General features: G+C 42.4%; 1 protein-coding gene across 3 annotated transcripts in view; it reads left to right on the top strand.

Annotated features, from left to right (window-relative positions):
* LOC139473096 (SUN domain-containing ossification factor-like) overlaps positions 1–16,494 on the top strand; it is a 56,824-nt gene that overhangs the window by 10,651 nt on the left and 29,679 nt on the right. For all 3 annotated transcript variants that reach the window (XM_071255618.1, XM_071255617.1, XM_071255616.1), the window contains exons 3-6: positions 2,306–2,880; positions 11,418–11,592; positions 14,376–14,483; positions 14,683–14,844. In XM_071255618.1, the coding sequence (XP_071111719.1) occupies positions 2,306–2,880; positions 11,418–11,592; positions 14,376–14,483; positions 14,683–14,844 (1,020 nt within the window). The remainder of the gene's footprint in view (positions 1–2,305; positions 2,881–11,417; positions 11,593–14,375; positions 14,484–14,682; positions 14,845–16,494) is intronic.

Here is a 16,494-nt window from a genome sequence, read left to right as displayed (position 1 = left end):
ATCACCTTACATGACTGTGCTATCTCTGTGGATGCAGCCTCCTTCACAGGGGCCACCTACAACAGTGTGGCTCCTACACTAGTACATGATCACCTTACACGACTGTGCTATCTCTGTGGATGCCACTAGTACATGATCACCTTACATGACTGTGCTATCTCTGTGGATGCAGCCTCCTTCACAGGGGCCACCTACAACAGTGTGGCTCCTACACAAGTACATGATCACCTTACATGACTGTGCTATCTCTGTGGATTCAGCCTCCTTCCTTCCGGCACCTGAGATGCAGGCTACATCAGCTCCTATGTGCAGCTACCTTACGTCAGATAGTGGAGCATCTCTTTGACAGCTACAAATCCTAGGGTTCTCAAGTAGATGGATCTATGCGGACGGTAAGAGTGCTTTGGTCACCCCTTTTGAAACTGCTGACCTCATTCATCTAAGACTGAAGACCATCTTCCACATGGCTTTGGCAACCTTAGCCCGAGTTAGTGAGTTCCTTGTTCTAGATGTCATACAGGTGGCCTTTAGTGGAGGTCAGCATGGTGTCACTCATTTAGTACTCACGTTTGTATTTCATCGGCAAAAATCTACTTCAAGGCCAGCGAGAAGGAGGATTCCATATTACTCTGCAGTCTTCCATACTAAATATCTTGCCATGTGCCCAGTGAGAACACTGCACCGTTGCCTTGTCATTTCCATGATTAGTAGGGAGTTTAGCTTCAGAGGAACTGACTGTTTCTCTCGGTACTCCACACTGAAATATCCAAGAATGCTGTTCTCTTTTGCCTCTGTTCTACTGTCTTGGAAGCCCATGCACCTGCCACCCTTCTGCCTGTACAGGCTCAAGATCCTCATGAAATATGGACGTTGTCACACCAACATTTGTGTTCAAGCGCTCATCACCTTTACTGCCACTGTTTGAACTGGGCCGATGTGCTTCCAGTTCCAAGAGACTTCTTAATTCCTCCTCCATACAGCTGTGGGATAATGCAGAATGTGACAAGAGGCTAAAGTAGATTAATTGTTATATCTAATATTTGGAATATTAGAAACTTAGCCTGTTACCTGTTACCGCCCATCCTGCCCCATGGTCAGATCCTATAGCATGAAGAAGGAAGTACTGAGGGCTTAATTGTAGTCTTCATCAAGCGTTGAGATGAAAGAAGGATTATGCAGAATGTGGTAACAAGTTAACCTTTTTTAGGTAGTGTTTAATAGCAGTTTGAAGAATGAAGATATCCTATTGTCATGATTGTGCTGTATTGTTTTTATTATAATTATCTTAAAAAATGTTTTGAGGAACAGTTTATGTGTACTAAAGCATCTAAATCCCCACCCCACCCCATATTTAGCACAAATGGTTGGCCACCATTACCAAACTATATTTATAAAAGTAAAATAAAATGTTGCTTTACCTTGTAACAGATGTTGCACTGCTTGGCATTATCTCCATCACAGGTATAGAAGCCAGCTGTGCTAACTTGTCTGGATAAAAAAAACACACTTATACATCACCTGTTGGTCCCCTGCTGTTGCACACTGCTGACATCAGTGTTGGTACTGATTGGCCACAGAGGCCACAAGACTAATGTTACTCACTTGCTCCCAAGGTCCATATGTTCATAAGGCCAGACTTGTTTTAGTTGACCTCACTGAAAGTGTGTCATGTCATGGTGCATTGTTTAGTGTCCGTCTATCCGTCTTAAGTTATATATTTTTGACATCTCCTCTGTAGTCTAAAGATCTTAGACTTTGTATGAATAATCCCAGCTATATTTTCTCTAAATGGTGATTTAAACATGGCCTCCATGGTGGCACAGACATTTCTGTTGTGTCTTTAGGATAATTTGATAAGCAGTAAGTAATTAATATGTCGAAAAGCATATGATACATTTTTGACGACTCATTTGTCACCACCAAATGTTGATGCATCAATAAATGATTTCTTCCTACTGCAGGTGAGCTACAGAACCTTGTGGCTCTAGATTTGTTTTTGTCTACAGATTCTGGCTCGGAGGTGGTAAAAACCGTAGTAAAAAAACCCACATTTGACACTCTTTAAAATGTTAACTGTCGTACTATTGCTCTAAGCCTGTGGTGTTTACATTTCCTCTTGTCATGAAAAGGACAGTTTGCATTCGGCAGAGTACATGGAGTAAGGACATTTTGTTCTTCAGATGTATATTTTTCCAATGTTCACTTTTTAGTGGTTTATTTATATTTAACAAAAGCCAAAACTAATTTTGAAAACAAGCACCTTATTTTGTGATTTTATGGACACTACAATGTCATGTATTTGCAGCATGAATAAACCCGAGTCAACTAGTGTGCTTGCGCAACCAAGTGTGGTGATCACTGCTGACAGTTCACACCAGCAGGTGGAGGCCAGCGTTGTGGCAGTAGGTGCAGTGGACAGCAGTAGTGCAGCAGTAGCCAGTGATAAGGTGCATGACCCCAGTGACCAGCGGGGAGCTCACACACAGAATGGTCAAGATCATCTTAAAACAGATGCCATTAAAAGCAATGTTGAGCCCACAGAGTCCTCGTCTCAGAAGGAAAAATTGGCTAGTCAGACTGAATCATCAAATAGTGATGATGTTCAACAAAAGCAGCACAGTGACCACCACTCATCAGTGACAACTAATGAGACACTTGGAGATAAAAGCAAAGATGAAGCACTGCCTGCATCAGAAGACAGTTCTACAGTATCACTGTCTGAGCCTGAACTTAGTGTGGACACTAGAGATATGAGTGGGGGCAGTAAGGTTGACATCAGGGACAAAGTAGCCACTGATAATCAACAGGACTTTCAGTCATACACTGAGTGGAGGCAGAAGGTCCTGGAGGAAGAACAAAAGTCAAAACAAGACAACACAAGTGAGTTACTGACAGTAATTAATGTTGACACAACACTTGGCTCACAACATAACTTAGATGAAACAGCAGAATTTAGTTAAAGCAGCTTGACATCAGTTACACTCATCATACAACAGCGAACGCACAGCAGAACTTACATCCCCAGGCTTGACAAAGCAGTCACACAGCACTTGAAACACAGTGATCGCACACAGCACTTGATATAAAGCATTCACACACAACACTTGAAATAGAGTGGTCACACACAACACTTGAAATAGAGTGGTCACACACAACACTTGAAACATAGTGGTCACACACAACATGTGAAATACAGTGGTCACACACAACACTTGAAATAGAGTGGTCACACACAACACTTGAAATAGAGTGGTCACACACAACACTTGAAACACAGTGGTCACACACAACACTTGAAACACAGTGGTCACACACAACACTTGAAATAGAGTGGTCACACACAACACTTGAAACATAGTGGTCACACACAACACTTGAAATAGAGTGGTCACACACAACACTTGAAACACAGTGGTCACACACAACACTTGAAACACAGTGGTCACACACAACACTTGAAACATAGTGGTCACACACAACACTTGAAACACAGTGGTCACACACAACACTTGAAATAGAGTGGTCACACACAACACTTGAAACACAGTGGTCACACACAACACTTGAAACACAGTGGTCACACACAACACTTGAAATAGAGTGGTCACACACAACACTTGAAATAGAGTGGTCACACACAACACTTGAAACAGTGGTCACACACAACACATGAAATACAGTGGTCACACACAACACTTGAAATAGAGTGGTCACATACAACACTTGAAATAGAGTGGTCACACACAACACTTGAAATAGAGTGGTCACACACAACACTTGAAACACAGTGGTCACACACAACACTTGAAATAGAGTGGTCACACACAACACTTGAAACATAGTGGTCACACACAACACTTAAAATAGAGTGGTCACACACAACACTTGAAACATAGTGGTCACACACAACACTTAAAATAGAGTGGTCACACACAACATGTGAAATACAGTGGTCACACACAACACTTGAAATAGAGTGGTCACACACAACACTTGAAATAGAGTGGTCACACACAACACTTGAAACAGAGTGGTCACACACAACACTTGAAACATAGTGGTCACACACAACACTTGAAATAGAGTGGTCACACACAACACTTGAAACACAGTGGTCACACACAACACTTGAAACATAGTGGTCACACACAACACTTGAAACATAGTGGTCACACACAACACTTAAGATAGAGTGGTCACACACAACACTTGAAACACAGTGACAAAAATTATGACTGCAATAAGAGCTATTCTTGAAGCTTTCTTAAACCTATTGCAACATTATCTTACAACACAAATCTTAGCTGATCTTTTTTGTGACGGAAGTTAAATAAGCTGGGTGTTTCCCAATGATGTCATCGATTATTCAGGGAATTCCCAAGATTGAAATTTTATTATTACTGTTTATCAAGTTTTATATAACTTTTGAAGACAAACAGTTAAGCCCCTATTGAAGATAAATGTTGATTTTATGATTTATGTTGTTGCCCCACATTATTAGCTGTTGTCCTTTATAGATGGATAAAGCAAGCATGGAAAATTAATATGTAGAATTCAAAAGGATGATTCCGAAGGAAAACAAATGTGATAAAATATTATGTGTAAATATGTAGCAGTGATGTTGCTGGACGTGGCAAGTATGTGGCAATCATGTTGTATTGCTGTGATATAAAGGGGTTTCACATGTTAGGGCATTCCAGTCATTTGGTTTAACATGTTTAATAACACACCTGCAACCAGAATAGTTGTAAACAAAGCCACTGCTCAACCTTAGAAACAACAATGTTCAAATCTAACTAGGCTAATTGCCCCAGTGAAATCATTCATCTGATAATGGTACGATATTAACTTGATATCCAATCATATCTCTGTTATGTTGTGGAGTATCTTTACGAAGATAACTCCATAGCAGTAAAAGATTCAAGATTTCATTCCTGACAGACAAAGAAAATGACAGATTACCACAGTAAAGCTACTCATTACTGCCGAATGTCATCATTACAATGATAGAGGCATACAGACTACACAGTATCAAGTAACACTGCACATCTCACTGACAGGAAACACTCGGGGGGGGGGGGGGGGGGGGGCATGTAAAAATACCACTGCATGTTCGTCACTTCAGTCGTTCGAATTAAAAGGAATCAAGTATGCACTCAAATATATAAAAGTAATTGGGCAAATTGATTGAAAACTGTGAACCAAAATATTTGTCTTCGCTTATTGTTTGGAATTTGAGTGCAAATTCAACAGGCGATGGCTGTGGCCATAGCAGTGACCACGTTTTCTGAACCCAGATGTTGACTTTGTAAAAGCTCCTTTGATTGGACTATTGATATCATCTTTTAGCACTGAAAATTTGGCTTGAAATGGCAAGGGTGAAAACTAGACTTTGATATGGGCTAGTGGTTAAATATCAGATTTAACAAATTTGTTGAGTGGTGTACCACAAGCGTCCAGGTTATTGGTGTGTTTCTTGTTTCTTTATTTCATAATTGCGCAAAATATATTTGACTTCAAACAGTTAATTAGCTGCAGACTTTTGATAGCAAAAAACAATGGTAGACTGGTTTCAAGTACATTGGAAATGTGAATAATTTTATACATTTATTTATGAATATGCAATTTGTAAAGTCCAAAAAGGTAAAATTGACTATTTTTTACTAATTACTCCTTAATGCATTCACTGCTTACCTTACGACAACTAGAAAGACAGCGCAACAGCCATGGTCCTGTGTGAAGAAATAAAGTTGTTGTTCTGAAGTCTCTTTTACTGACCCTCGCTGCTGTCCTGTGACCTTGATGACACCTAAGGTCACCTTCTTCACATCACTGCTTGTCGCACTACAGCAAGGATGTGTCCCAGTGGAGCTCTCCTTTTGGATTAGTTTAGACCGTCAGTTTTCGTCTACAATCCTAAAATTGATCTGCGATGGGTGATGTATTCTTTTCATATTACTTTCACCATGCTGTGTAGTTTTATGTGAATTAAGTAGGCGTAAAAAGACTCTGTCTTTTTTCCTGCCACATATTTGTTTTAGCCGCCATTTTGAATTGTGTTACATTTGTTTGCCTGCCAAGGTAGTCAAATTGTTTACAATTCTCAGCTTCGTATGTATAACATATTCTTGTGTTCTTAAATACTACTAGCTTTGGCTTAACAGTGAGTTGCGTATATATATGGGCGAAGCGCAGACCCAAGCCATGGTCAAGTCAATACCAATGAGCTTTGGGTCTCACTTATCCACGCCGAGCGCAGCACCTGACTACTACCCAAGCGCCTCTACAATGACTTCAGCGTAAATGTTACGCAGGCGACGCATGATCAGTTTAGCGCTGTTCCAACATATCCAACGCAGCAGACGTGTTCTCAGGCGTCAACACCGTTCCCGAAAGCTAATTGGACAATGGTCCAAGCGCTTCTACAATGATCCAGTCATCACCGATGAACCTTGTCTCATAGACCTGCGCTGAGCGCAGCGTCTGTGTACCAATAAAGGTCTCTACAATGACAGTGTATGCAACTGGCACATGATCAGCTTAGAGATGTTCCAACAACTTTGGCACAAGTGTAAGCACCTGCACCTGTACCTGTGCCTTACATATACCAAACGCCTAATGTGCTTTCTGGTACAGCATACTTCGCTGAGCAGCGCTAGTACGCAAGCACGTACGGGAACATCAGCACCTGGCTCCTTATCCAGGGAGGTCATCAAAGCCTTCTGATAGAGGATGCACTACGCACCGGAGCAGTTCACCGGCTTAGCGCAAGTACCTGATTGGGTAGCAGACCATCTTGTGTCAGTGACGCCTTCCTCTGGTAAAGGTGAAAATAAGAGGGACACCACTAGGTCATTGGAGGAAAACTTCTCCAAACTTACATTTGCTCCGTCATTTAAGCCACCAACATCGTCAGTGCTTGCGGTTGACCAGGATCTATCAGAGGATAACCCTATCTGATTAGAGCTCTTCCAAACTATGGTAATTTTCCTACAGCGTCAGATTGACCACAGGAATGTTCATCTTGAGGCCGCCCTGGTGGAGATTACCGTCTTTAGACTTTAGAGTTTTTCCAACTGGGACTCTGATTTCAAGGGCAGGCTGCTACGTCAACCTTGGTCATCTACTCCCCTGTTCAATAAACAGATCGCAGACATGCACCCAAAAAGTTCCCAAAACGCTTGGAATGACACTGTGCTCAAGACTCTAGAGCACGTCTCTTTTATGGTTTCCGTATTCATGTAGATGTAACCCCACCGTTGACCACAGTTCGATTTGGAAAATCCAACATAGACATACTGTTGGTGAGAAGAACTGTAGAGTTGGTTCACAACCCAGTCTTTACACCGGGGTTTTATCTTCACATCTGACGGTGTCCATGAAGGATCCAGACAAGATGAAAATGATCCACAGTCTCTCAACAAACGTTATCTGAAGCGTCCACATTATTGTCGCCTCACCACGTAGAATCATAATCAACATCAATGCGTTTGATCCTTGATCAGTCTCGACTATCCATCCCAACCGCAGAGTCCTCAGGTCCAGTTCAATGGAGTTCACTACCTGTTCCCATGTGGCATTTCAGTGACCCTATGGCTATTTACAGGAGTAATGAAGCCAATAACTGCATATCTACACTTGGTTTCGAGTCGTAGATAGATAGAGTCATCAACACATGCCAACATTAGGCCTCTTACAACTGCGACCAATTCATCATTTCCTGAACCCTTACATCAGGAGTCAGGATCCATTCAAGGCCATCACTCTACTGGCTGAATTAAGGCCTTACCTCAGTTGGTGGAGTTGAATGTCCTAGGAGGAGTCTCTTTATTCGGGTTTTCCGCGAATAGACACCTGTTCATGGACACCTCCCTTCAGGGGTGGGATGATCACTTGCAAGACCAGACAACCTCAGAGCTATGGTCAAGCACTCAGCGAAAGTGGCACATAAACAACTTGGAGTTGGAAGCTTTACTTCTGGCCATATCACATTGGCAGAATCAACTGCAGTCAACCCAACTCGCAATATCCACAGACAACAGCACTGTGGTGTGGTGCCTGCTCAATCAGGGAACAACGCACTCCCACTCTCTACTTCAACAGACTTTCAGATTTTTACATAGAGTGGATCGGCTGCAACTATAGTTCATAGTTCAGCAAATCCCCGGATGTCGAAACATACTGGCCGATGCCTTATCACGTCCAAACAGGATACCTCCCACCGAGTGGAAACTTCTCACAGAAGCATTCCAGTTACTGCTTCAGAAGTTCAGGCAACCAAACATCTACTTGTTTGCTACTTGCCTTACCTACTTACCACCAACTCATGATGTATGTGTCCCCGTTACCGGATCTGCAGACTTGGGCGGTGGGCGCGTTCAGCATCCCAAGGGCTAAAAGCATACACCAGTTTAACTTTCCAAGGTGATACAAGGGATCAAGGAGACAAGGTATCTTGCTCTCACTTAGGTCGCGCCCTTGTGACCGGCGAGAGGGTGGTTCGTCGAGCTCAGAAAAATCTAGCAGAAGACGATCCACTACCCCTCCCACAATGGTCCAACCTACATCAACCTCACAGCAAATTGCCTCACCCAACGTCTTCACGCATGGTTTGTCTTTAAAACGTGTTTAAGTGCAAAGGTTTTTTTTGGCACGGGCAGCAAAGATATAGCTTTAGTTCATCGTTCCTCTCTCAGAGGACTATACAATGACAAGTGGGGATCATTTGAGACTTTTTGCAAGACAAAAGAATCAAGACCCTACGATTGCATCACAACAATCCCTAGAGGAATACCTCCTACATTTGCGTACCCAAAGACCATTTGAAGGTGGCACCATTACTAGATAATTGGTTGCATTAATTGGCTGTTCCAGAAAATCACAAGGTGATTAAGGTCAAGGAACTAGCCCTATTACGCTTATACAGTCTTGAGGATCAGAAGTTCTTCCCACCTGCTTGGGACTTGAATGTGGTACTTCGAGGTTTAGGGGCGGTCGGGTAGCCTAGTGGTTAAAAGCGTTCGCTCGTCACGCCGAAGAAGTGGGTTCGATTCCCGACATGGGTACAATGTGTGAAGCCCATTTCTGGTGTTCCCTGTCGTGATATTGCTGACATATTGCTAAAAGCGGCGTAAAACCATACTCACTCACTCACTACTTCGAGGTTTGCGAGAGCCCTCTTCGAGGCCCTCTATGCATCTTCATTTTATGACTTCAACAAGGAAACAATGGTTTCTCTTGGCATAAGCCATAGCAGTACGGGTGAGCGAACTACATGCGATAGACACCACCCGGGTCCGCTTTGAGCATGGGACGCATGGAGCAGTACATCTCCGGTTATGCTGGGATTTTATTGCTAAAATCAACTACCAGGCCAACCCAATCATTCCTTCACCATCCCACCAATATCGACCATTGAAGGTGAATTTCTCCTGGGCTTGGTGCGAGCAGTTCGAGTTTTCTTTCACCGCTCCAGGACTAGGCATGGTTCGATGAAGCAGTTATTTATACCCGTGTTTACTACATCCACGCCCGAAGTTAGTCGCAAACGCCATATCCCTATGGTTAGGCGCAGTCATCCTTGAGGCTAAGAGAACGCCAAAATGGAATCTGCCGAGAGCAAATTACCCTCACGATCTCAGGGTGTTAGCCTTTACCATGGGTCTACACTGCAATTGTTCTATTAGAACAATCACGGAAGGATATTTCTGGAGCTTTGACACAGTTTTCAATAGTCATTATCTTCGTGTTGTGGCTCTCGAGTACATCAAAGGCGTGCAAAGTTTTGGCCCTCTGGTTGTAACCCAGCAGGTTACCAACCCCTGATGCAAATAATGAACTCGCCCTATACAGAGCCAGCCTACTTCCATGTGCAGTCACTCAGTTTCCACCAGTGGAAGAATATTAGACAATCTTGTTTGTCAACGACGGCTCTATGACGTAGTGAGTAAAGAATTAGCTGATTAGCTATTTTTTTCTTTATCACTAAATGTGAATAGGGAATTTCTCTTTAATTCCTATGTTCATTCGTTTTGATTTTTGAACAACCATACCGTAATTGTGTTTTTCTGAACTTTTCCGCTTCACGCTTTATCGACCAACTGGTGTTTCAGGGTGTGAATTATTGAGGTTTCTGTTATACTGAGGGTTTACCCTCCTCCAAACCATCCGATAACAGATGCATTAAGGATTTATGCAGGATAAGTAAAAACTTTCGTAAAATCACAGGACAGCAGCGAGGGTCAGTAACAGGGACTTCAGAACAACAACTTTTTTTCGTCACCCAAGACCATGGCTGTTGCGCTGTCCTTCTAGTTGTCATAAGGTAAGCAGTGAATGCATTAAGGAGTAATGCAGGATAAGTATACAAATGTAAAAATATATTTACATTTTACTAATTTTTGGCATTTAAAGTAAAGTGCAATATGGCATGATTGGCCGGGTGGCCTAGTGTTTAAAGCGTTTGCTCATTAATACAGAGAATTTTCTCCCCTAAGTACCAGGTTACACACTGCAGGGCATAACACAGTTACAGTAACGTAGGTGGTAGTTTATTTATATGTTTGTCACCATTATGAGAATTAGTTCAAAATTGAACTCTGTGAACTTTGAAAGAATTGGGAAGGTATGTGGTGAATTAGAAACCGACATAATTTCAGACTGACAATATGGATAAAAGTTTACAGTTTGTGAGTGTGAGCTGTTGTTCAACTAGTCAACATTACATGTGACTGTCATTGTAGCAGATTAAGAAACCTTGTTGAAATTTAGTTACTTTTTTCATATCTGTCTGTTTGTTTTGTATATCTATATAAGTAGAGCTCCAGGTATCTTTTTGAGCAATTGAGTTTTTACTCTAGGGTTTGTATTTTAATTGGGTTATTAAATTTGTCATTGGGTAACCAATATTTTTTCACTCATCTATTCATCACTCTATTGGGTTTTTTCCCAAAGTAGTGAACATTTTAAGAGTCAAAAGAAATGAAATAATGTTTTAGATGTATATGACTGTTTTAAATATATAGGCTTGACTCGGAAAGTAAATTAGGGCGTAATTGTTTCTCGGAAATTAGCTCCTTTGTATGCATGCTGATAAAGCTTCATTGGGTATTTACGCGAGCTGCTTTTATACATTTGAGTTTTTCATTTAATGCATGCGTTTCTGTATGCAAGTTAATTGAAAGTAATTGGGTTTTGAATATCTTTGGGGGGTATCTTACGCAAATACGCTGCTTATCTGTAGCTCTGTCATGTATATGTATGTATGTATTTTAGTATCTATGACACAGTTGTGTTTTGCTCCTTACCAAGGTGACCGACAGTGCTGTGGAGGTGTTTTTACCTTTGGATTTAAAATAATTTAATATTTGACATAACATATACTCCTGGTTGATGAAATGCCAACGTGTTGTTGCCAGTTCCTGTGGTGTCCATGCCTGTTCCTCTCAAGTCCAAGCAGCGAATCAACTTTTCCTCCAAGAACTGTGGGGCTAAGGTGTTGGCATCCAATCAGGAGGCTGAAAATGTGCAGGGTGTGCTCACTGGGAACAAAGATGAGTACATGCTCAATCCATGCGGCGCTCAGAAGAAATGGTAATGATACGTTTGAAACTATTGTACGACACACACAGTATAAACACAGGTTAACATAAATGTTTTCATATGAACCTAAAATTCAACAACCAACAAGATATTGTAAGGTACATGATTTCACTGCCTTGAAGCAGCTGTCAACTTACCTGTAGTGATATGAATATATCAGCAGTATGGCCTGCAGATTACATGACATCATTGTTTCCAACGTGAACCCCAGCTGTGTCCTACCTGTTGCACACTGTAACAATTCCAGGAAATGGTCAATGTTCACCTGCCTGAATTTACTATTATTAAAATTTGAATACACAATGCCATTTTAGAAAGTGGTTAAATGTAACTAATGTTATATTTGGGATAACACTTTCTTAGTAAAGTCCTAGTACTTTTGGTTGAGTCCCGTCCGAGATTCGGACCCACACCTGCCAGGGTGAGGCACCTAATCGCCAGCACACAAAGTCAGCGATCTAACCCACTCAGCCTGGCAGGTGTGGGTTCGAATCCCGGACGGGACTCAACCAAAAAAAGTACTAGAATCTGGACTTTACGAAGAAAGTGTACTCCCAAATATAACATTAGTTACATTTGACCACTTTCTAAAATGGCATTGTGTATTCATAGCTTTCGGCCTTGGGAGCCGTGCCAATTTACACTTGTCAGAGGGGTACTCAAAGTACGTGATCTAGACTACCAGTTGTCGGACTTCCATTTTTGTGGAAGCCTCGGTGGCTGAGTGGGTTAGATCGCTGACTTTGTGTGCTGGCGATTAGGTGCCTCACCCTGGCAGGTGTGGGTTCGAATTCCGGACAGGACTCAACCCAAAAAAGTACTAGAATCTGGACTTTACTAAGAAAGTGTTATCCCAAATATAACATTGGTTATATTATTAAAATTTAATTACAAAACCATGATACACCTTAAACATTGACAACTGATAAGGATTGAAAGTAAATTTTGTTTGAGTGATAATGTGTATTTCTCTCCCAAACGTTACTTTTTCCACTTGTTGTGTGTTCTCAACCTTCAGGAATGAATAGCAGGATACAAATAAGGCTGAGACAGGTGAACCTGCGGTGACCATAAGGATATTCCAAGTGTTGTTACATTACATGAGCTACAATGATGTATACATAGACATTGAGAGTGACTAGCTAGTAAACTATAATAATAATAATAATAATAATAATAATAATAATAATAATGTGCTTATTTATACTGCACCAAATCCATGCCCTAAAGCGTGCTCAAAGCGCTGTACAGTAAACCATGTTTATAACAAACTCGCATATAACAAAATAAAATTAGTGGTGCTTTTGAGTTTGTTATGACAGTAGTTTACTGTATTTGATAAGCATGCATGGAGTAAGGTATCAGATCGAAGTGTTATAGACAGATGTCCTGTGCTTGATTTGGCTTCTTTGTATCAGAAGAATTGGTTACAGGTGGCACATGGTATAAACATACTCAATATGTATGATTGTACGGAGGGGGGGGAGGACATGGTTTATTTTGTGTTGGGGGCATAGTACAATGTGTGTTCGGGACATGGTACAATGTGTGTGTTGGGGGCAAGGTATAATGTGTGTTGGGGGCAAGGTATAATGTGTGTTGGGGGCTTGGTACATTGTGTGTTGTGGGGCATCCTACAATGTGTGTTGGGGGGCATGGTACAATGTGTGTTGGGGGCAAGGTATAATGTGTGTTTGGGGGCAAGGTATAATGTGTGTTTGGGGGCAAGGTATAATGTGTGTTTGGGGGCAAGGTATAATGTGTGTTTGGGGGCAAGGTATAATGTGTGTTGGGGGGCATGGTACAATGTGTGTTGGGGGGCATGGTACAATGTGTGTTGGGGGGCATGGTACAATGTGTGTGTTGGGGGCAAGGTATAATGTGTGTTGGGGGCAAGGTATAATGTGTGTTTGGGGGCAAGGTATAATGTGTGTTTGGGGGCAAGGTATAATGTGTGTTGGGGGGCATGGTACAATGTGTGTTGGGGGGCATGGTACAATGTGTGTTGGGGGGCATGGTACAATGTGTGTGTTGGGGGCAAGGTATAATGTGTGTTGGGGGCAAGGTATAATGTGTGTTGGGGAGGCATGGTACAATGTGTGTTTGGGGCATGGTACAATGTGTGTTGGGGGCAAGGTATAATGTGTGTTTGGGGGCAAGGTATAATGTGTGTTTGGGGGCAAGGTATAATGTGTGTTTGGGGGCAAGGTATAATGTGTGTTTGGGGGCAAGGTATAATGTGTGTTGGGGGGCAAGGTATAATGTGTGTTGGGGGGCAAGGTATAATGTGTGTTTGGGGGCAAGGTATAATGTGTGTTTGGGGGCAAGGTATAATGTGTGTTGGGGGGCAAGGTATAATGTGTGTTTGGGGGCAAGGTATAATGTGTGTTGGGGGGCATGGTACAATGTGTGTTGGGGGGCATGGTACAATGTGTGTTGGGGGGCATGGTACAATGTGTGTTGGGGGGCATGGTACAATGTGTGTTGGGGGCAAGGTATAATGTGTGTTGGGGAGGCATGGTACAATGTGTGTTTGGGGCATGGTACATTGTGTGTTGGGGACATGATATAATGTGTCTAGGAGGACATGGTACAAATCACTTAAGCCGATTACAGCTACTGTAAATAGTCTTTGTGTTGTATTCATTAGAAAGTTCCTCTAACAAATATCTTGATCTTGTCTTGGGGGGTTTGGTACATGTAATGCAGTATTATATAGGATGATAATGTATCATTTACACTGGAATTGCACTGCTTCATGTTGACTGTTTTAGGTTTGCCATAGAACTTTGTGAACCAATTCAAGTGAAGACAGTGGAAATTGCAAGCTTAGAGCTGTTTTCTTCTCAGCCAAAGACATTTCGAGTGTCCCTGAGTGACAGGTAAATATATCCTCATTCTTACATCATTTCTGTCTTCCAGTATTCCATGTTCATTAAGAATGTGACTCCGACTGACTGAACATGGCTCAACAGCACAACCGAGCATGTGGTAAGATAATGCAACCAACTTCAGAAACAGTGATCAAATTATTTGTGTGTGGCAAACAATACAGATTGATTGTGGGAATGCTACTTGCAGGTTTCCAGCCAAAGATTGGCGTGAGTTGGGCGAGTATGAAGCGACACAAGAGAAGACTGCACAGGCCTTTCAGGTGGATGACCAGCAGTTTGTGAAGTTTGTCAAGGTGGAGCTGCTCAGTCACTACAGCAATGAACACTTCTGTCCTGTTACCTTGTTCAGGTCAGTCAGCCACAATTGTACGTGAGTTGTGGTGTTACATGTCGGCATGTTCAGGCTAAAATGTTACTGTTTGGGTTGCATTTTTTATCCATCGCAACACGTTTTGCAGGGGGTAAAAAATGGGCTCAGTCAGTCCATCCGTGCGTCTGTACGTCAGCGTAAGGTCATCTCCGGAGCAGATATTGAAAAATGTACATTATTGCTTCACAAAACATCTAGTGAGAATATTGCATGCCATTCTGAAACTGAGCAGGTCATTGCTGTAGAAATTGACAGATAGGAACACATGGAAATGTTTGGCCATGAAAGAAGTCTTTATGAAAATGTTGATAATACAACATGGAGCAATAACTATGATCAAAGTGTTGTTTTCTCAGTGTAACCTTGTTCTTATATAGTTAAAACAAGATTCAAAACCTCAACCCTTGTAGCCAGCACTGACCCTCCTATACTTCCACACACGTGTGATGCAAGTACCAATCCTTCTCACCTCTTGTAGCCAACACTGACCCTCCTATACTTCCACACATGTGTGATGCAAGTACCAATCCTTCTCACCTCTTGTAGCCAACACTGACCCTCCTATACTTCCACACATGTGTGATGCAACTACCAATCCTTCTCACCTCTTGTAGCCATCACTGACCCTCCTATACTTCCACACATCTGTGATGCAAGTACCAATCCTTCTCACCTCTTGTAGCCAGCACTAGCCCTCCTATACTTCCACACATGTGTGATGCAACTACCAATCCTTCTCACCTCTTGTAGCCAACACTGACCCTCCTATACTTCCACACACGTGTGATGCAACTACCAATCCTTCTCACCTCTTGTAGCCAGCACTAGCCCTTCTATACTTCCACACATGTGTGATGCAACTACCAATCCTTCTAACCTCTTGTAGCCAGCACTAGCCCTTCTATACTTCCACACACGTGTGATGCAAGTACCAATCCATCTCACCCCCTTGTAGTCAGCACTGACCCTCCTATACTTCCACACGTGTGATGCAACTACCAATCCTTCTCACCCCCTTGTAGTCAGCACTGACCCTCCTATACTTCCACACACGTGTGATGCAAGTACCAATCCTTCTCACCTCTTGTAGCCATCACTAGCCCTTCTATACTTCCACACGTGTGATGCAACTACCAATCCTTCTCACCTCTTGTAGCCAGCACTAGCCCTTCTATACTTCCACACACATGTGATGCAAGTACCAATCCTTCTCACCACTTGTAGCCAGCACTAGCCCTTCTATACTTACACACACGTGTGATGCAAGTACCAATCCTTCTCACCCCCTTGTAGTCTTCACTGACCCTTCTATACTTCCACACACGTGTGATGCAAGTACCAATCCTTCTCACCTCTTGTAGCCAGCACTAGCCCTTCTATACTTCCACACATGTGTGATGCAACTACCAATCCTTCTCACCCCCTTGTAGTCTTCACTGACCCTTCTATACTTCCACACACGTGTGATGCAAGTACCAATCCTTCTCACCTCTTGTAGCCAGCACTAGCCCTTCTATACTTCCACACATGTGTGATGCAACTACCAATCCTTCTCACCTCTTGTAGCCAGCACTGACCCTCCTATACTTCCACACACGTGTGATGCAAGTACCAATCCTTCTCACCTCT

Source organism: Haliotis cracherodii, unplaced genomic scaffold, assembly GCF_022045235.1.
Source record: "Haliotis cracherodii isolate W230 unplaced genomic scaffold, xgHalCrac1.p SCAF_26, whole genome shotgun sequence".
Lineage (NCBI taxonomy): Eukaryota > Metazoa > Mollusca > Gastropoda > Lepetellida > Haliotidae > Haliotis > Haliotis cracherodii.
Note: the sequence above shows the minus strand (reverse complement) of the source record. Positions and strands in the feature narration are given on the sequence as shown.